At 42.0% G+C, this 22379-nt stretch overlaps 1 protein-coding gene across 1 annotated transcript; it reads right to left on the reverse strand.

Moving 5' to 3' along the window:
• Positions 1–3661: 3661 nt before the first annotated feature.
• On the reverse strand, positions 3662–5700 carry LOC108573512 (transcription factor mef2A-like). Its single transcript, XM_017935973.1, has one exon. It carries the CDS (start codon positions 5663–5665, stop codon positions 3662–3664), a length of 2004 nt encoding a protein of 667 aa, XP_017791462.1. The 5' UTR covers positions 5666–5700.
• Positions 5701–22379: the final 16679 nt, after the last annotated feature.

A 22379-nucleotide genomic window follows, 5' to 3' on the forward strand; every position in this document is an offset into this window, starting at 1 on the left:
ACTTTCATATTACGTCGTACGATAAAGGTATACCAAAGGTTTGCACACATACTTACCAACTGATAACGCACCGTTAGAAGTGTTAACATATTTAGCATATTTATCTGCATTTATTCGACATACTTTTCGATATGAGAATTCAAATTTTTCACAACGGTAGTGAGAGATTTTTTATATAAAAAAACTATTTTTATTAATTTGATAGCACAGTCTTACAAGGCATAAAAAGCCATTAAATTTTTATTATAAACACTTTTTTATATCTACTATAGTTTTAAAGATATACAGGGAAATAGGGTAACACCTATCTGCATTCAAGGGCTGTTTTCACCCCGAAGAACCGAAAAAGGGCCAAAAAACAATTGTCCCGATACTTCAAAGTTTGAAAAAAAAATCAGAATTTTCGGGTTACCGAAGTTCCCTTGTTAGTGACATTGCGAACAGACCTGGAAGTGCCAAAAAATTCGTTAAATCGGTAAAATCATACATCGTTAGCATTGATGAAGAATCGGTTTAGAATGCAGACGAAAGAGGTTTTAATGTGGAGATGCATTTTAGACGGTCATTACCTGCTATTGCAACGAAAAAATTCGAAGCCTCTATTCAGTCTTTATCCTCTATAACTCACAGTTATGCTATCATGCCTATTGTATCCGCAAGTGGACAACTCTTTTCACCCCTTTACATTGTATCATTTGGATTACGTTGCAACCTCAAAAAGTCAATGAAACATTTTAAGAACTGGTTCGAAGAGATATTTTTACGAAACACGGAGAGCCCTGGAAGCTTAAAGCAACTCCTACCAAAACACAAGCAAATAGCGGTTTTAAATATACCGAAAAAGATAACTGATTTGTCACAGGCCTTCGGATGTATTATCTGAGGCCGTCATATTGCACGAGTACGATATAAATGCTCGTGCACGTAATAATATAATAAAATTGCAGCCATGGACACACGACCAATGTTCGTTTCCTAGATTTAAAAATGTACTCAATTACGCATGGAGCAAACGTAGCTAGTTATCTGCACGACTAGATGAATTTGATAATCCGGTCGATTATTGTTACTTTAAAGAAGAAAAAATTATTCCGCTAATTAGTGTGTAAAACGAGTACGTTACGCGTGGTGTAAAAAATATTTCTGCTTTAAACATTTTATCGAAGAATATCATTATTGTAACACTTAGATAGTGTTCATCTTATTCGGTACAGTCGACTCGAAAATATAGTGCTGCACTATCGCAAAAGTATGACAATAACTATGCACGCAAACGCTTGCAAATTACCAATCTGAACAAGTGCATAGTCGAATTCTTACATTGTCATACATTTATGATAATAGAGCACGATATTTTCCAAGAGACTATAAAAATGAAAAATACCTTTAGCACAGTTAAATTTCCTTTTGTACTACTGCCAGTACAGATTTTTCAATGTCTACTGTAATTGTCTTAAAATATGAGTACGAAAGTAATTATATCTTCTACTATTTGTACGTTACAGTGAGCATTATTTAAATATGCATTCGGTACAGTCGACTCGAAAATATAGTGCTGCACTATCGCAAAAGTATGACAAGAACTATGCACGCAAACGCTTGCAAATTACCAATCTGAACAAGTGCATAGTCGAATTCTTACATTGTCATACATTTATGATAATAGAGCACGATATTTTCCAAGAGACTATAAAAATGAAAAATACCTTTAGCACAGTTAAATTTCCTTTTGTACTACTGCCAGTACAGATTTTTCAATGTCTACTGTAATTGTCTTAAAATATGAGTACGAAAGTAATTATATCTTCTACTATTTGTACGTTACAGTGAGCATTATTTAAATATGCACATGTGTGTAATTTACTAAAATGTATTTTTTTGGCACGGAAGGTTCATTTTGTCCGATTAAAAAATTTTGTGATGGAGGGTTTCATTGCTAAAATAAAAAATGGTTCCGTCATTAACGTCACTTGAACTGCATTTCTGCAAAGTTTCATACTTCTTTGAACTTTCGAATTGACGAAATTTTATTGTTAGTAACTTTTAGTTAAATAACTGTAAAAAAGTGTAATTATCACTGATAATTACTCGACAATTTCTGCCCCTCAAATTAACGTCGTGGTGCCACGAAAAGCGAGCATCAATTACAAATTGCATTCGTCGATAGCTGTTTAGTACAAACAAAAGTTCAACAATGCTGCAATATAAATACCATCATTTTTATCATCATGGGATATCTATCCATCGTTGTATTAACACGGAAGTTGTGCGTGAATGCAGCTCTATTTTTAAAACAGCGCGAACCTTCTGATCGCATTTCCACTAAAGAATTGTAATACTCAAACGATTTGTTAAACCATTGGAAGATCCGCAGGAAATTGCATACCGACGAAGAAAAAGGGACATTTCAAACGATAAACGTTCGCTGGAAAAGCAATTATTCAGGAAGCGATGGAACTTGAAGAACATTATCGGGCATATCACGTGACTGTGGTTAAAAGAGACGAAACACGTAAACGCAAAACACGAGCTCCCCCAAAGATTAGCGCACGAATCGTTCTATCGTTTGATTACTACGTTACGATTTAAACAGTCAAATCTCTATTTGTCCGGTTTATAGAGGTTGGCTGTGAGAAAAGTCATTATCCCGTTGCAAACGTTGACGACAGCCGAGAGTGTATGACGCCGGAGAGAAGGTACTGAAAGCGTAGAAATGACGAAGAGAGGGAGAAAAAGGGTGGGGGAAACAGTAAGGGAAGAGAGACATAACAGGTAGAACGAGAGAGAGAGAGAGAGAAAGAGAGAGGATAAGCGGTTAGCAGACGCACGTTGCGGCTCAAAATTCGCGTAGTCTTCGAGCGATCTTTCTCTCGCGTGCATGGAAGTCTAGGGTAGTAGTTGACACCGCGCTTATCGTCCAAATTGATTCGCTTCACGACGCGAGCCAACCACCGTTTATTAGCAGTACGTTGTCATCAATAACCAAACCACATGCACTCCCTACGTCGAGGTACAATCCTTTAGACCTACTCTCGTGCGTGCTTCATGAGTGCGCATGCACGTCACGTATACTACGCGTATACAACGTACACCGTTAGGAAGAAGAATCGTTCGACACGTAGTTTTGCTCGTTACCGTCAGTTACACTGGTTGATCGTTTCGTTGAAGACTGCTATGGCAACAACGTGGGCGTCAATGCAGGGACAAGTTTAAGGAGGGGAATGAAGGGGGAGGGGGAGAGGGAGATGGAGAGGGGAGGGAGAGAGAGAGAGCAGTATGATATACTCGTCAAGTGCGTCACGGTCTCGTCTAAAACGTCCAAATGAGAATAAAGATTTTTGGAACACGAATCTGTATGTCGTTATAAATGCAATCTATTCGACTTTGTTCCCTCTATCGACGAATTAACTGAATCTCCAGGGTCGCCTCCCTCCTTCCGACCCTCCCTCTCTCGCTTTCTCTCTACGCGCGCGCACGCATACACTCATACCCACGCACGCACGCATGTACATATATATCAACGTATTCACGATATTTCCTTTTTTCCCCTCGCGCGCACACACGGCTATCTTGAACGTTCGCACGAACATGCACGAATGCTTTCTCTTTCGATCCTAACGAGCCGGACCAGTAGGCATCAAAAGAGAATTTCGTTTCACGTTCATTCCTCCGCTTGCAGCAACGTGCGGAAATCCTGTTGCAACTTGGACTCGTGGTAGCTCCAAATATCGCTGAAATCTTCGTCCTCGTCGATGTCCTCCGCCAAGATGCGTTTGTCTTCCTCGGGCGCCGGTGCGTTCGGCGAGGGCGAGTAGAACTTTATTTCCAAATCTCTGTGGCCGTTCGGCGACGTTATGATCTCCGTGGAGACCTCGAGCCCTTTCGGCGACTGTACGGTACTGTTTACGTCCGTACCGGATGATCCAACGTTATTCGTGGGAATACCGATCGAGTCTCCGCGCCAGAGCGTTCGACGTTTTCCACTTTCAGCCTGTCCCCTATCGCCGATCACGCCAACGTCTTTGCTGGGCGTACTGATTTCCTCGCTGAAGTAACTGGTCGGATCGCTCCAGCTGCGCCTGAGTACGACACCGGTACTACTGCACGTGTCCCTCTCCTGATGGAGTGGAGGATTATCAGTGTTGAAAAGCCTCTCGATCCTTTGCTCCTGACAATTGAGACCCGGCCGCGGCAAGAACAGCGGCATCTTGGAGAAGTGATGGCCGGAACAGAACTCGGTGGACGGTGACGGGGTCAGAAAAGGCGAGTAACAGTTCTGATCCACGTCCCATATGAGAGCCGAGGGATCGCAATACTGACACTGGCACGATCCTAATCCATCTTTGATACCATCTTCGCAACTTGTCGTTGTCGACGACGCGGTCGTCGTCGTTGTCGTAGTCGTCGTTGAATCGTTATATTCGTGCATGTAACGCGGAACGTTGTTGCTAGAAGTGTGGCGGTGCTGGCTGCTATGTCTATAACCCTTTGGTAGAATGGTGCGCAATTGCGCCGGCACTACGACGTTTCTATTGTCGTCCAACACTTTCACTTCCACGTGCCGATGCGGATACCTTTGCCTCGCGTCGGCGATCTCTTGCACCGACATGCCCGTTGTCTGCACACTACAACCGTACATGCTTTCCCTCGCTATGGGCGGCCGTCTATGGTTTCTAAGGTGAAGCGGCACCGCGGCTTCGTAATGTTGCTCGTAACAAGCCGGCACGTACGGTTTTAAAGAAACTACGTTCGATTGTTCGGTAGTTAGACTCGGACTGGACTGTTGTTGCTGCTCCTCGTGTTTTGTTACTTCTACAGCCGTCATCGCGTTATTCGCCGGTTTCCTATCCTTCTTTCTACGTTTTCGAGGCTTGATGATGCGCGGTAAACTGTTTTCAGAGTTGTTCGATCCGGAACTTTCGTCGCTCGCGATACTCAGCGAGTCGATGTTCGCGATGTTACTTCCGGTTCCCGTGACTTCCTTGCTCGTCGAGCAGTCCGGCGACTTTGGGTTTGTTTGCTGCTTCTTCGCGAGCTCCATGGACCTCTGAGGCCTCGACGGTGGACACCTTACCGTACAACTGTTCATCGTACAATTCGATGTCACGGTATTACCATTGTTATGAACGTAACTATTAACCGTGCCATTGTTGCTACAGACCGTATTTGTAATGCCATTAGCGTTCCCGCTGTTATGTATCTTGCCTCGATTGTGGAACCGACTGGATAGGATCAGCGGCGCTCCCTGCGTGTGAATGGCTAATCTAGAAAGTGGATTCTTGTGCAGGTGAGCCGATACTTGCTGTTCGCAACCCTGCTGTTGCTGTGTTGGTTGCGGTGGTGGCAGCTGTGACTGTGGTTGCTGCTGCTGTTGTTGTTGACCGAGCGGCGGCGGCGACGATCTTTGATTACATCTACGCGGACTCGATATCATGGATATTAAGGGAGCGCCCGTCCAACCGCCGGGACCATATTGCACCTGACATTGCTCGGTGTTGTTAGGAAAATTCTGACCCCCGTAACACCCTCGTGTTTTCCCGCGAATTACACTTTCTTGCTTCTTAGCGACGATCGGCTTATGCGATCCCGGTCTAACGGTCGACGATATCAAACAACTACCGATGTAACGCTCCACCTCCACGCCGCCCTGGGAGGCCGGGCTCATTTTACAAAATCCGATGCCACTTGTACGATATCAACACCGTTATAATCCCTCGATTATCGGTAAATTCTACACCTCACGAAAATCCAATCGCTGGCTATAATGCGTCACATTAACACGTTACTCCATTGACCCAGATTCGAATGCGACGTTCTCGATGCTCCAACTGAACCACCACTGGTTTAGCCCATTGGCATCGCGAACCTTTTTCTCGCGATACCACTAACAGAACTGTAACACTGATCCGATCGAAATATCCTGAACAGTATTATTCTCTTACTGGCGTAACATTAACGGACATGTTCCAGATAGTGGAAATAACCGAAGAATGATTGATACAGTCGCAGTGTTAGCGATGTCGACGATGGTCGCGCAGATTCAACATAACTCTAACTCGAACAACCGTACTAAACCGCGGTCGAAACGACACTGAAGCAGGAAACACCGAGTGCGCTTACACCGTCTTTCGATTCGCTCTGCGACGTGGAGCTACCCCCACCACTCGCGCTACTGCCACTTCCACTACCGCCACACAAGTATCCCCACTATCGTTCTCGCCACCTCCTTTCTTTACAATGTACCTCTCTACACCACTCAACGAAACTTTACCATGCACGTATACCGCTTGCATACACACACCATTGTTCCTTCCGGTGGACGGGCCTGTCTCAAATTAGCATGGTATCGGAGAAAGCTGAGTAAGGAGGGTAAGTTGCGTCGCGGTAGTGTGAGTTGATGGAAATTTTTCGATGCCACTGACTGGTAAAGACGAATTTCACCCGATCGATAAACGTGCATGGTACAACACATTTAAACAAATCAACAGTTTTTCGATTACCCTTCATTCCAACTTTATTTTTACGTACGATTTTAACGTACCAGAAAATTACTGGCACTCTGAATCCAGAGTTAAGTGAATTAATACTTGCTATATGAAGTTTACCGATCAAGTTAAATGATCAATGTCACTTTATTAAACAAAAAGAGACGAAACTAACGAAACACTCAACACAATTATTGTATCGCAGTTTTCGCGTATACGTATTAAAGTGCTTGCCAAATGCAAAAAGCAAATATGAAAATCCTGGTCGACTAAAACGATAAAAAGACTCTCGAAGTTTTAGTTTTCGAAATTGACTTAAGCGAGCATAGGGCAAGGCGCGGAACAGTAGAAACGATGCAAAATCTTAAACATTTGCCAGGACACGAGTTATGTGCCAGATATCGTAAGTTTGGAAAACCGTGATCCGTGAGGTAGATGGCACGGCGACGAGACTAGAAAGAGTAAAAGAATGGGAAACGAATGAAGAGTGAGGCGGTACAAAAGGAGAGAGAGAAGGGAAGCCTGATATCTTAGATCAAGCTACAGCACCCTCGTATCTAGGCCAACGGCCTTTAAAAGTGGGTCACAAATTATCAATCGCCTGTGGCACGCTACCGCACTCAGTTGATCCCTCGCATACGATCCACCTACTCTCCACTAAAACATCACATCTGGAGCGAAGTAACGCGACGTTCGGTCCCTCCTTTCGTTCACAGAGCCGTTATCGTATGCTTGTCGTGAACCTTCTGCTTGTTCACCAGCGCCAGGAAGCACGATCACGAGATTCCGTGTCAGCGAACAAGAGAAGCAGCGACGAAATTAACACGTTACCAAATGTCTGATATAGTTGGACGGTTTTCTTGCTCGTTTTTACAGTTTTCTTCTTCTCGTCGTTCCTTTTCTCTTGCTTTATCAAAAATTAAGTACTTGTGTTTCAAATGAGAAGCATAATTATTATACCATTTCCTATCGCAAAGACTAGAAATACTTTTCTACATCTACTATAGACTGACAAACTATAGTTAAAATCCGAGAAATTTCTAATTCGTTGAAAATCAATAGGGAGGTAACAATGGTCTCCGGATTTCATTTACAGTTCGAGAAATCCGCTTTGCGTGCGAACATTCAATATGCGAACACTAAGCATAGCAACAAATTTATGTCTTAGTCGTTACTTTCGATCGATAGCGCGGATGAAAGTTGGCGTATATAGCGTACACGATACGTATCAGAGCCGACAATTGTCAGATGGAGATCTCAGATTTGCGACGTAGCACGAATGTTTACTCGTGTTATCGCGCAACTCGTGCTGTACACTATCACACGGTACAAGCGGCCGTCGTACCGTTAGTGATTGTTATGAGATAATTTTTAGGTAACTTGACCGATACGCGGCGCGAGAAATTTTGCCACGTCGTTGAAATTTATCACCGATTTCCCCACGGAACGCTCTATGACTGTCAAAACGCGCACGGAATTCGTCTGAAATAAATGCACGCGCGACCTTAAGTCTAACGAAACGCGGTAAACTTGCTAGAAGCGAAGTTGACGTGTGAACTTGCAAGGGGGAACTTTCTCGGTTCGTCGTAAATGTACCTCTTGTTATGAAATTTATCATAATTTTACAAGCCACGCGAGTCAAGAAACTCACGGATGTCTTGACACACTTTCCTAACGGACATTCCGTACAAGAAACTAATCATGCTTGACATTATCAGCCTAGACTGAAACACACGCTTTTGAAACAACGATACGTGGTGTTTTTGTGAAAGAGAAATGACGCATATCAAAGTGAGCAGAGAGAAGTAAACGAAGTGTTACGTGAAAGTACGCCGTGACCGTTGTTAGTGAACGGCACTAACATGCCTTGTCCAGGAGGCAATGGGTTTATGACACGGACGCCAGGCACAGCTATTTTTGAGGAACTTTTAATTGAAAGAAATTTTTACTATTGTTAGTCGTTCGAGTCAGAAGTCAGGCTCTGGAAAGTCGTTTATGGCAGCAAGAGGTCTTCGCTCACTCGATAGCAATTGACGTGTCGTAGACCCGGGTAACGCGAGTACGAGCAAAGTCGGGCCACCAGGCTCGACGACCCCTTATGTTTAGTTCTCCTGGTGACCTGCAGACCCACCCTGTTAGCCCTCCAGCCGCCAAGGTGGACGATGTCCTAAGGAAGCCAGGAAGACAGCCCAGGAAAAGGAAACGTGACGATTCGTCAACGGTGTCACTGCCTATCATGGCGATTAGAATATAAGGAGAGCATCGTAGGCTCGCGGGGTTGATTTTGCAAAAAGAGTTGACTCGATGCAAGCGGCTGCTTCGCAACCATATTTGGTAAAAACGCGGTTAAATACGGAGAGGAAAGGTCCTCTGCACGCGGTGAATAAATTTCTAGAATGCTTACAGGACTCTGGTGGTCCTTCGACTCGGGCAAAAACGCGTGCAATACGCAGGACCACTCGTTGCTCAACGGAAGGCAACGTAGAGCCCTAAACACCGTTGTGAAAATCTCGGTCGACGCGTACGTTACGGTGAAAGCGATACATTGAAATATTCACCAACGCAACAAAAAAGGAAGAAGCGCTTTCGTTTCTTACTTGAAATTTATCAACGATGAAACATTTCTTAGCTGTCCTATATTTTGCAACGTGCGGAGAAGTGGTTTGCTAATGTTTAAATGAATACTAAAAATCAACGTAATCGTAATTATTAGACACATCTAGATTACAACTTTACACGAGACTGGATTAAAAATGATTATTCTACATGGAAATTTAGAAACCGATTAGCGAACAATGGAAATTTGAATATCGCTTAATTAATCGTTATTAATTCAAAGTATTCAAACATTTTACGCTTACAACCACGAGAGATTTATCGAGAAAAAAGAATGCGCTTTTATTTTCGTGAAATACAACGTTTATAGGATTACGCAAGACAGCTATTATAATTACGCAACCTCGAAGAATTTTGTAATAGAACGAGACGGTTTGATAAAACCTGATGGAATTTGTGATTGCAAAATCCTAATAAAATTCTACAAAGATGTGAAATACCGCCATCTTTGAACCTCTTAACGACAGCCGTTTATTCGCACATTTTCGGCCGTTATTTGAAGGTTATGTTAACAAGTGAGCAAACGTTCTTTCAGGATAGAAAATTAGTCACATACTATCTCTTTGGCTTTATATTAATACATCAACGTCGATTTTCAGTCATCTTGAGTATATATTCAAAACCAAAACATTTTTTTGAGAATGCAAATTTTTCCATCATGTTGAATTCTAAAAGATTTCAAAATCTTTCGACTATGACTTAAGCAACAAACAACTTTTCCTCGATGATTTTGAAACAAGAAACTTTTAAAACATTGTTACTTTTGCTCGTTGATATTGAAATTTGCCGATAACCATGCCAAGCTGTAGCATTGTTAAGGATACTTAAGTTTAGACCAGGTTTACGATACGGACGTGACTCTGCTATTTTTCAGATTAAGGTTTGAACACGCGTTTAATGGTTTCGTTCGTTAGTTATTCCTTATTGTCAGGAGGGCTCCAAACCTCTCATAAAAGCGGAGAATTTGGAGTTTCTTCGTGCATCTCAATAGCAGTTGACGTATCATAAACCCATGCGAGCGAGCGAGCGGTACCGTTACCCTGGGTTTGTCCCAGAAGCTCAGGTGACCTCACCCAGAACACCCCATCCCTAAGGGTGAGCGGTTGGCGTCGGGCGTCGACCAAGGCCCTAACTTGATTGGGAGTTTTGGCCACCCACCCAAATCTCACCCCCGTCAAGGGACCCAAATGGACGGACAAAAACCGTATAAAGGGACGGGGGTGATAGACAAAAGTGACATTCTTGTAAGAACACATTAGTGAAACATAGAATCTGAACTCTGGTACGAACGATTACACGAATTTGAACCTCAGGACATTGGACTCGCACACATTTGACATTTAAGAACTCGGTTACATTGCATTACTGTTACATAACAAACTGTGTTGCAAATAAAGAGTTATTTGCTATATAATCAGGCTTCATGAACATTGTGGAAGCCAACAAGCATTATTTTCTTCTTTACTGAAAATCTAATAGATTGTATATTATACTAAGTGAGATTATTAAAACAGTGCGACATATTTTCAGCAGTCGTGAATCTCCTCCGTCCACGTAAGTAGAATAGAAAAGCGTTAAAGGGTTAAAGAGACAGACGCTAATTCATTTCGCTGAAATAACAAAGCACTAAACGGTTTGCCCAAGTGTGTGCGTTTCCCGGGGAAAGTAAGAAAGGTCTAATAATACGACGCTAAAGCGCTTCTCTCATGTAAACATCCTGCGCAAAGCGGTTGCCTCCTCTTCTTCTTTTTTCCGAAGTTAGCAGCAGCAATTCCTATTTACCAAGAGCTTAGGCGTATCAAAATGATATACGTTTTTATTGAACTCTATGATACATCTATATTTGTTGTCTATGTTAACATTGCCGTTTCGATACGCGTTCACGTTATGGCCAATGAGAACTATCCAGTGCAGCCGATGCTTTGCCAATGCGGTAATCTCTTAGCACAATCCGAAAAAGGTTCTGCGTTGCAATGCAACGTACCTTATGATAACAGAGTATAAATTCAAACAATCGACAGAGTGAGAAATTTAGCGCGTGCATTAATGGAGGGTGTTCCGTCGCGCAGGTACGGAACGCATGGGGTCTTCGTTGACCGGGTTTATGGCACGCTCGCACGAGGAGGTTATTTTTGAGAACAAAGACGATTCGTAGCTCCGCGAAAAAGTAAGTCATTTCTTACAGAACAATGCCTTTAGAATTTCGACTTTTCCGCGTCCTCAATAACCGAAGACGTGTCATAAACCAGGTATTACTGAAGGGTCAATCCACACGCGCGTATAACGGCACTCTCGGCCGAGGGTTGACCTGGCGGGAATTTCCGACGTGTCACCGAAGGACAGCGAAGATTCCACGCACCCGCAGGTAGGGCCCCACTCCTTCCAAGGAAAAGCGCGCCAAGGGCGCAATGGAAGGGTGAGTGCCACTCAAGGGGCACGTTGATTGGTAATTTGTGCGTACGTGAAAAACCAATCAGCGTGCCTTCTTACACTTGGCGGGGGAGTCACGGCGACTCCGGTAAATTTTCGGGACTCGAGAAGACGTGTTATAAACCAGGGTTCCTGAAGGGTCAATCCACAGGTGCGTATAACGGCCGGGGGTTGACCTGGCGGGAATTTCCGACGCGTCACCGAAGGACAGCGAAGATTCCACGCACCCGCAGGTAGGGCCCCACTCCTTCCAAGGAAAAGCGCGCTAAGGGCGCAACGGAAGGATGAGTGACACTCAAGGGGCACGTTGATTGGTAATTTGTGCGTACGTGAAAAACCAATCAGCGTGCCATCTTGCACTTGGCGAGGGAGTCACTGCGGACTCCAGAAAAATTCGGGGATCGAGCGAGAGATTCAGAAAAGGTTCCATCGAGCGAACACATTAGATCTCCAGCCGTTCGAGGAGACACAAGTACAATTCGAGTCGCGGTCGAATACTCGAGTTTTCAAGCAAGTCGTCAATCGTTTCGTGACGCACTCTACGTTTTGCTACGTATCAGCAAAACAAATTTGAACTAGTTACCTAAGATTAATTTGGCGGGTAACAGTCGCGACCGCGAGCTTCGTTTTGAACATCGCAGAAGAACGCGACGCGACAGAGGGACATTATCAATTCCATAGTAACGACATACAGGGTGCCCCAATTTTTATCGATCAAACTTTCGTAGTATAAATAAGGAAAGAATGTTATACAACTACAGATCGTTTGAAGCTTTATTATAAAGTTCTAATAATATAAAGTGTTGTTGCTTTATTATAAAGTTATAACAATAGTACGAAAGAGGAAGGGAACAGTAGCGAATGTGCTGTTATGACACAAAATAAAAATAGATCAGCGATATTTACATCTAGTCACGATTTGAAGTCGTCGAAGATGTTGAATGTAAATTTTGACAGTGCGATTCTTGTATCGTAGTAACCGCAACATCGTTACCACTCCTTTCGTATATCGTATTTTTGTTGTAACTTTTTAACGAAGTTTCAAACTATCTGTGTTTATATGACATTTTCTTCTTACTTATACCCATAGAACATGCTGAGAAAGTTCGATTGGAAAAACTTAGGACACCCTGTATATTTAATCGATTCTATTATTTTTTTCTCTATTCTGAACGAAAACTTCGCTTCTTTGGAAGAAATTGTTTAATTTGTACAAGTTACGGAATTTCCAGCGAATGAACCATTTCACGAACTTCTGATTTCTAAACACTTGCGTTATCCGACTTCTCAACGAACGATTTACACTACCGAAATATGTAATTAGAAAAATATTTCACCGGATTTACCTAGAAAATTTCATTCGTCCATTGAGGTAACAACGTGGTCGTTCTCTTTGCGAGGAAAAAGGAAAGTGCAAAAAATACGCGAAAGGGCGAGTAGAGGAAGCGCGGAGTAATCAAAACGAAGAAAGCCAGGGTAAGTTAGTACATCGATTACGAGAAGTGTCGAGCACATACCTCAGTTCCGCACCAAAAACAGCACAGACCTTCTAGCTTTCGTAATGCAGAAAACAACCATCGTGAGATACGTTTCCGCACATTTTCTCAGATCTGTCTCCACGCGGTTAGCTAAAAGGTGTCTCCTTTTTTACCCTCTTGCTCGCTCCCTTCGAGAGGTGGTCGATTATTACACCGAAACGGCTATAACTTTTCCCAGAAGCCATCCATTATCGCGATTGTTCGCGGGTTTACGGCTGACAGTGTAGGACGCAACAACTGCCGCGCGAATAGAGAGAACCACGGGAAACGTACAAGCTACTAGCTCCAGTGGATTTTGGTTTTCATCGCGTTAGAAAGCTCTGACTGAGTTGAAGCATGCGTTCCCGGGAGAAAGCCAGGTTAAAATGTATAGTCGACAAAAATTAGAAGATCAGCGAAAACGAGAAACATTTCTGAACAGAACAGAGTACGCAAATTCGCGTCACGCTAAGATCACGCGTATTTGCGCCGATTGTTCGATTCGAAATACACACGTGTCGGAGTGGTAGAATTTTTCAAAATCTGTACACATAAAGTCAAACAAACGAACTCTGGCGCGCTAAACATTTCGAATACCTTCGATGTTTCATCGCGTTCAATTGAAAGAAGCGGTGTGTTGTGTACGAAGCTGGTGATTCGATTCGTTTATTGCAATCATTTTTATTGGGAAGATGAACACTACAATTTTCAGCTTTATACTACTATTGACAAAAAATGTAGTTTTCACCCGGTTTCATTGTTGATCATGTATAATATACCTACTAAATATTAGGTCATCCCGTAAGCTCGTGCCGAAAGCGAACAATATTTTAATGAAAATCCAAGGAAATTCTACAGCGACGTCACAATGGTCTTACAAAAACGAAGAATTGGGGAAAGTTGTGGAACGAGAAGGCACTTACACTGCCGCTCAAAAGTATCAGGACACTTGTCATCTTCTGTGAACCCTTCTTATCTCGCGTAAATTATAAATATTAAATCGCATCTTTTTTTGCAAATTCTATTGCGTATATATATTTAGCGTATCCTAGTTGCACGGTTGTGAATAATTTAATTATTTAAGCCCTTGAAATTGTTAATACTTATGAGATACGTCTTCGCTGTGTCCTTCGCGGAGAACGTGTCCTAAAAAATAGTGTGGAGGAACATTACATCTGACACAATAGAGAAATAAATAGCCAGGATGCCCAGAATCGTGAATGATATAATAAAGACAAGAGGCGGATATACACACGAAAAGAAGATACAACTATTATTTAAGGTCTTTGGTAAGATATTTAATGGATTATTTGTCGTATTATATACTCCAGCGTGGTACGAAACAAAACATGTACAATTTAGCGTCATTCATAACATTTCTCAGACGTTTGTTAAAATTGTGGCCATGCACTTAGGCTTGGCGACTCTTGCCCCGCGAGGTGAAGAATCGAGAGATGTTTCTCCAAACATCTCCGAGTTTCTTCGTTCTCCAGGACAATAGTATCGCCTCGGCAATGCAGGTCCGTGCCTCCACTTCCTGGGACTTTCCCAGGGAAACTTAAGGGAGCCCCGAAAAAGGCACGAGGATTTCTGTCGTAGACTTTCTTTCTAAGCAACTTTCGCGAGTAATTATTTTACACCACGTCACTTCCGAAAAATTAAGAAAGTGTCCTAATACTTTTGAGCGGCAGTGCTTCTATCAAATTTGAAGATTTGTTGAAAATATTACGATACGAACCTATGGGATGGTTTAATAATACGAATTGTAACTAAACAGTTGCATCGGAGCATGTAAGTTCACTCGATAATAAAATTTCACTAAAAAATCAGCTTTATATGGTCGAAAAAGCTACCAAAGATCGAACAATTAAAACAGAAAATAAAAAATAGAAATCAGTTTTTCCATATGCATTAACAATTAAACTGGTTGTTCGTACAGTGATTTCTAGACTCTCGTAAAACAGATGGCCTAATACCTTAATACCTTATGAATCAAGCTTATTCCTCATACAAAGATACCTACTGTTTTCATCTTTCCAAGACATGATATCTGTAATGGTAGATTCATTTCATTTTTCGTTGAAGCAAATGTTCAATAGGCTTTATACATTAAAGGCTACTTTCGTACGAGCAAAATGTTTAATAAGCAAAAAGTATGCGAATGCTAAAATGAAATAGAATCTATTTCCCAGAATAATCAATCTTAAGCGCCAATCCATTTACAGTTGAGTGCAAAAGTATCGAGTCACGGCATCGTTTCATGATATATTTCAATTGCAAAACTGTACAACAAATTTTCTTACGCATAAGTAGCGATTGATACTGATGCATTTTAGCCCGAGAATTACACGTTTCTAACAACAATGTAACCGCAGATATTTGTTACAATTGAACATCAACGTGTGCAAATGTATCGGGCCATTTGGTTCCTTAACCTAACCTGTCGAGAGAAAACCACTTTCAACCGCAAGTGTTGTGTCGTAAGAAAACTTTCGATATTGCGATAAATATGGTCCGAAAATTGGCCAGTCATGAAGTTTCCGCAAGCTAGTGGATGCAATATCCCAATGGATATGTTAGAACTGCGACATGAAACGATATCGAATCAGATTACATGGTATACGGCCAGGTCATCGAATGCCAGAGAAGGAGAGAACGGCGAGCAACACCGGCGTTTACGAACAGGACGACACTACGATACAAGTCTCGTTCCACTGAGGGACATTGCAATCATACTGGTTAATCAATACCGATGAATTATCACAGACCGGTGGTACGCTCGAGAAATGTGTACAATATAAGCGATGCAGTAACGGACAATATAAGTGTTATGAAGTATAAAAATATTAGTCAAATGTGAGTACAAAAACAAACGAAAATATGTACTTAACACATTACCGTCAGCAAACATAAAAATGTGATTTTTGTCGACTGCTCGTGAAATGCCGGGAACACAGAAATAGGGTTTTACGCATTATGCGTTAAATGCCGGTGGCTTATGAATATGTGTTACAATATACAAGGTGTCCCGTAAAGAGTGTAAAACTCGGAAATGGGGGGTTGCTGAGGTGGCTCTGAACAACTTTTTCCTTTACCAAAATGTTGTTTGAAGCTTCGTTTTTGAATTATGAACGAAAAACACTGGCCAATCAGAGCGCGCGTAGAGCCCGCGCTCAGGGACGGGCGAACAGAGATTCACCCGCGCGCTACCGTGGACAAGCGTACGCGTGACTTCTCTATTTTTATAAGACTTAGAGAAATGGTTTTTTATCGTCATTCCGACGTTTGTAAAGATTTTTGAAAAAACTGCAATTAGTCGGAAACGCGAAGAAAATAGCGAAGGTCGCGTAAGCTTGTTCACGATAGCGCGCGGGTGAATCTCTGTTCGCTCGTCCCTGAGCGCGGGCTCTACGCGCGCTCTGATTGGCCAGTGTTTTTCGTTCATAATTCAAAAACGAAGCTTCAAACAACATTTTGGTAAAGGAAAAAGTTGTTCAGAGTCACCCCAGCAACCCCCCATTTCCGGGTGTTACACTCTTTACGGGACACCCTGTATATGTTAAAGATGATGTTTCTTATCGCTTAGACTGAACGTATTCATATACAATATAAACATGCTTCAAATTTCATAAAAGAATATTTGATATTTTAAAAGTTATAACAATTTTTGTAAAACGGTGCAACATAGTCGAAAACCTTAAAATGTGCCAGCTACACGCATCAGTTTTCGCACAAACAGCCCGGACCTTACAGCGCCAAGTAACGAAAGAAAAACTTTGAAAAGAACACGTTCTGAAAATTTATTCTACGGTTACCGTAGAGAATGCGTAAAAAAATCACGTTTCACTTTTAAGTAAGTCGAGTATGTCTGATAAATTCACGTCTGATTTGAAGCAACATGACGATGTCTTGGCACAGAGCGATACAGAGACAGAATTCCCTACGTTGATTACGCTGGCAAGCTCTGTAGTTCTAACATCGATTGCGAACCCGTAATTGCGAGATAGCGTCGATTGGGGGAACTAATAAATGCAACCTAATTAACGCTCAACGCTTTCGCAAATCTGACGAATTATACATTGCGGTCGTTCAATTTTCGATCACCGATCTGTCGCTCAAATACGTTAACGCTTATAAATGCAAACACGTACGCATATGTTTTTAAATGATTTACGCGATACAATGGGTTGTTTGTAAACCTGCACATTGGGTACACAATGAAATAAAAGCAACTGATGCGGAAACTTTTCATTTTGAATATTCAATAACGAATTGTTAGAAAAAATATTAACACGATTCGGTAAATAACACGCTGCTGCTGTAATTTACGTACTTAATAACAAAAAGAAAAAAAAAAAAGAACCAAACGGACGGTTTTTATTTTTGAAAATCAATCGAGGAAAATCCAATATTTCAATTCGACCGATGGCTTTTGTCCCCGTTCAAAGACTGAAATCCATTTTGAAGTTGCCCTATCCCAGAACAATCGACATCGCTTCACTGGGCCAACGGAATTTCGACAAGGAGATCCGATTAGATTGTAACCGATATAAACGCAAAGCGAACGCTTGTGAATAATATAAGCGTAAATCTTTAGAATGAATATACATGAAACCGAAATGACTAGCATCCGTTAAAAGAGAAACGAGTGTGGAAATGCTCCTTCTCCAGACTTTACTAGTCCCTGATGAATGAAAAGTCGGTAAAATAGCTCGTGATGCATCTGCATATGCATGCCAGCAGTTGCACATGTAGCGGTACCTCCTACGCTCCGCCACCAGAGGGACAGACTGACTGACGAAGCATCAGACTTTCTCGCTAGTCCTCGCCGAAGCTTCTATTACTATATATACGGTGTCTCATTTTAACCGATCTACGCAATTATTTCCCAAATTATACATTATTCGAAAAAGTGTTTTAAATAACAGTTGTTCTGTTTCAAGAGAGACGTCTTATGATGACCACCAGATTTGTCTAGGTTAGAGGCGTTTTCGATACCTCAAGATGATCTTTAGTTTTTTAAGTGGAACTGTATTTTCATTTAGCCAAGCTTTTAACCCATGTCGAGATGAATTCACTGACCTATAAAATGTTGGTAAGGGTCGCCTAGGTAGCCTTACTGACGAGTCTACTAAAAGGCCAAGGACGAAACGCATCTCTCTCTCGCTCTCTATTTTCTTTCCTACTTTCCATAATCAAACCGCCATACACACGCATTACGTGGGACGCGACACAGAGCGCATATTTCGAGTTAAGATTGCGAACCAATGGTAATATCAAAGTGAATCTTTACCACACACGCGTAGAAGTATACTGAATAAAGTATGCCGGCAGCCTATTCATTTCGGAGTTTCTAATTAATCAATGCACGCTACCGTTACCACGCTTTTCGTAAAAATTTCACACACTTTCAAGTCGATCATGCATATGGAAGTCCTGAAATAAATAGAGAATTTATATGTACTCCAATTAATATTTCTTTAATATCAGCATTTATAGGGTGTTCCCAAAAGGAGAAGCCAAATTTTATCAGCGTATTCTATTCATCACTACGATAAAAAAAAAAGATCGTACAAACAATAGGTTAGTAAATGCTTTACTTTTGAAATGCGTTACCTACGTAGAAAATTATAGTTAGATATCAGATAGCAATAAAAATGAGATTGCAATTAGACTCGAAATCATGGCGCGGCATTATTCTAATGCTGTAGCGCACCCCGTAAAGAGGGTAGTGCTCCGAGCGGCCACCAGAGTAGCGCCCTCGTCACTTCCCTCGTCACCATCCCTTATAGACTCCCCCACTATCTCACTCCCCCACTCCATCAGTCTCGCTGGCCCAGGGGACCCCCAGCAAGGATAAAAAGAGGGCCGATCTACGATTTTTATGGACAAAAACGGATACTTGCTCCAAGACGCTCCCTTGTGTGGACATCGAACGGACAAAAATCCTGCCTGGCTCCGACTTTGCTCCCTGGCGTGGACAAATCCGGACCACGAGGCAACGTTTAGATCCGTCTACCCAGTTAACGTTTCCGCGCCCTTTTGGTGAACGTGCGATAGTGACCGAGTGACAAGGACAAACTCGAAAACAGACGTTTAACGCTGCAGACGAGTGCGGTAGCTCCGATAATAGTGGCACAGTGTTCTCGTGAGGTTGCGATATTTAAGTGTAGTCGGCCCGAACCCCACACAACCTAAGACGCGAAGATCACGCACTATAATGCTGAAATAGCAGATATCCATTTTACATATGGACGAGCGAATGGAAACCCTAAAGAAGTTGGTCTTTGCTGATAAACATCCACAGCGACGTTGATCGTGTAAAAATATGTCACACGAATAAAAACACTATAATGCTGAAATAGCAGATATCCATTTTACATATGGACGAGCGAATGGAAACCCTAAAGAAGCTGGTCTTTGCTGATAAACATCCACAGCGACGTTGATCGTGTAAAAATATGTCACACGAATAAAAGCGTCATTTCTACTTTTGAAGCCTAAGTGTCGAATACGGAAATTTTTTCTGAAAAGAAACTTTCAAACAATGTATCTTTAAAAAAAATTACTTGCTGACTTATACGTATTATGTATTTATCCGATATTTCTTTCATTTCTGCGTTAACAGTTTTCACAAACCTTTTACAGCAAAAATAACGCTGAAAATTTTATAACGAATTATTAATTAAAGTAATCAATTTGAGTAGAAGAGCAAATACCGAATCAACCTTACACAACAAATTCTACCGTTATTAAATTAACGTTGGAGGTGTAGACGCGTACATAAACATTAATTTTTGTACGTCAAAATAAGTGGTTTTTATGTGTATCTCTATTGCAATTATTCAATTTCAGTGAGATTTTTAAAATAATTTATTACAATCTGTAAACTAAACCATTATTTGTAAAGGTAAATGTGGCCATTTTCTGTAGTAAGATTGTTGCTTACCTTACTGGATCTTCCATATTTTTATTGTGCAGGGATATTCAATCATGCTACATAGAGTGCATAAATCAAAGAGGTCAAGTATGTGCATATCAGCAAAGGAAAGCAAAAGGAACAAGAATTGAAACACTCGAAACACATGCTAGATCCACGCATCAATGTGCCAAAGCACCAGAAGATAACCAGGGTTTATCAAATGTCACTACACGTCAATCTCGAATTTATAAAGCTGATTCTTCTGATGTTAGTACGCATTCCGCAGAAGAGCAAGCAACGCAAATGGCAGACTTTGGAGCAGAAGAGAGTGCTGGAAGTAACTCTAGCCGTGATATTGTAAATAATACGAGTGTCGGTAAAAAGAAAGGTTTACTAATTTTACGTGATGCTTTGTTGGTCAAACATTGTTACGCAGTTCAAATTTAGCGCATTGCTCCATTGCGTTACCTCAACAATACTACGAAAGTTACCTCTTACAAATACCTTTGCAAAAGAAACATTCGCAATCGTTCAGCGGATGAAGAACAAACTAAAGAATGTCAAAGTTGACCAAAGAAAAAACCTTTAAAGAAGAGAAACAACGAACAATGCCGCATCGATGAAGCCTGTTGCGCCGTAAACAAAGGAATATTTTCCGAATATTCGTCGCAGTCAATAGACCAGTTTCAGGGTGGCCTCACACGAAGGCCCACACCCTAGGACACTGCGTACACCAGGCCCGAAAGTGACGGTACTTGAAAGCTTCAAGTAAGTCAAACCCTCAAGAGTAGACGACTGCGTTTCTTACCCTCGCGACTTCATTGTCCATAAAAATAAACACTTCAGTTTACCAGATACGCAATAGAAAGTAGAAACAGAAAAAACAATCTTAGAATTTTCACCTTCCGCTCCTTTTTACCCTTTCCACAAAGAAAAGACACCCCCACACCATCCAATCCGAAATTAGTTACAACCACCCTTCTCCGAAGACTCAACCAATAAGATTTTAGTCTAGTTTTCCTCGACGACAGACCATCAGCGACGATTAGGCACAAAATTGCATTCGTAGGACAGAGGACTGCATTCACACAATATACTTTTGTAGAGTACACTCTCAGTAGAACATGCACCTAGTTATACTTATACATCTAAAATATATTCAGTGAAAGATCCAGGGTGTATTCTTATTTTCCGACACACATCTATACAGTCCACTTGTAGTTTATCTCGCGATAAGTTCGAAGTCGCGAAAGCACTACCCGTCGACGCTGTGACGAACAACGAAGCCTACTCGATAATGAAAAGGTTGGACAATAGCCATCATCGCAATAGATTTACAGTTTTTGGTGACACGTGGCATATAAAATGAGAACGCTTCGGACAGAGCATTCGTAAAATATAGTCGAACATATTGGCAATATTCTGTGAGAAAGTTCAATGGATAAATACGGTTAAAATTTGTCGTTAACTTCATCATCTTCAGCATTAAATACATCGTTACCCATGATTTCACTATCAATTTCGGAAGATATTAACAAACATTTTCCGCCAGCGTCACCAAAAACTCTGGAACATTTTCTGTATTAACTGGTATCTCCCCAACCGGTGGCTATTGACGCCCGTTAGGTCGTGATCCGGTAACGCCGTTAGGGCATCGCCGATTAGGAAGTGGCCGGGTGTGAGCGGGTTAAGGTCATTGGGATCGGACGAGATGGGAGTAAGAGGACGGGAGTTGAGACACGATTCGACTTGCGTTAACAGGGTGTACAACTCCTCAAACGTCAATCTTTGCTCGCCGATTGTACGTTTGAGATGTGCCTTCGCCAATTTGACCCCGCTTTCCCAAGAATGTAGGCACGGGCTACTGTAGCTACTGAACATTGAGAACGAAGTAAAACAGGTCGTTGAAGAAGAGTTTCACGTGATGCTGAAGAGGGAGGGGACAAGACCCGTTGTTAAGACAGGGAACCGTATAAACAGGAAAATGAACTACCTATCCACCGTATTGGAGAAAAGACTCCATGGAAGTAAGCTGAGCACCCTGCTCGCCGGGGAGGTTGGAAATGATGAGATAGATTCGTAATCTATTAAATCGTAATTTAATAGAGGCGTCAAGATGGGCTTTGGAAGGTGTCGTTAGATCAGCAGCAGAGCCGCCCAAGTATCGTGGTGGCGTTGGCTGCCATAAGTCGGTTTCTGTGCCGCACACAGATTTTGAGAAGGTGTAGATCGCGCTTTGGGACAGTCTTTTTGTGAGGGGAACGCGGGTTCGCGTTGGGTGCCAAGAGTTTCGATGGCATAATGGATTGCCATGCTGGACACCATCCTAAACGTATGTAGTTTCAGGGCTACAGTTAGGATAGTATAGAGTAGGTTAGGGGATGATATGTATTACAGTCACTTTTACGC

Source organism: Habropoda laboriosa, unplaced genomic scaffold (assembly GCF_001263275.1).
Source record: "Habropoda laboriosa isolate 0110345459 unplaced genomic scaffold, ASM126327v1 scaffold137, whole genome shotgun sequence".
In the NCBI taxonomy this organism is placed as follows: domain Eukaryota; kingdom Metazoa; phylum Arthropoda; class Insecta; order Hymenoptera; family Apidae; genus Habropoda; species Habropoda laboriosa.

What these genes read in the sequence shown, in the direction of transcription:
- LOC108573512 (XM_017935973.1), bottom strand. Translation starts at nt 5,665, where the DNA reads ATGAGCCCGGCCTCCCAGGGCGGCGTGGAGGTGGAGCGTTACATCGGT.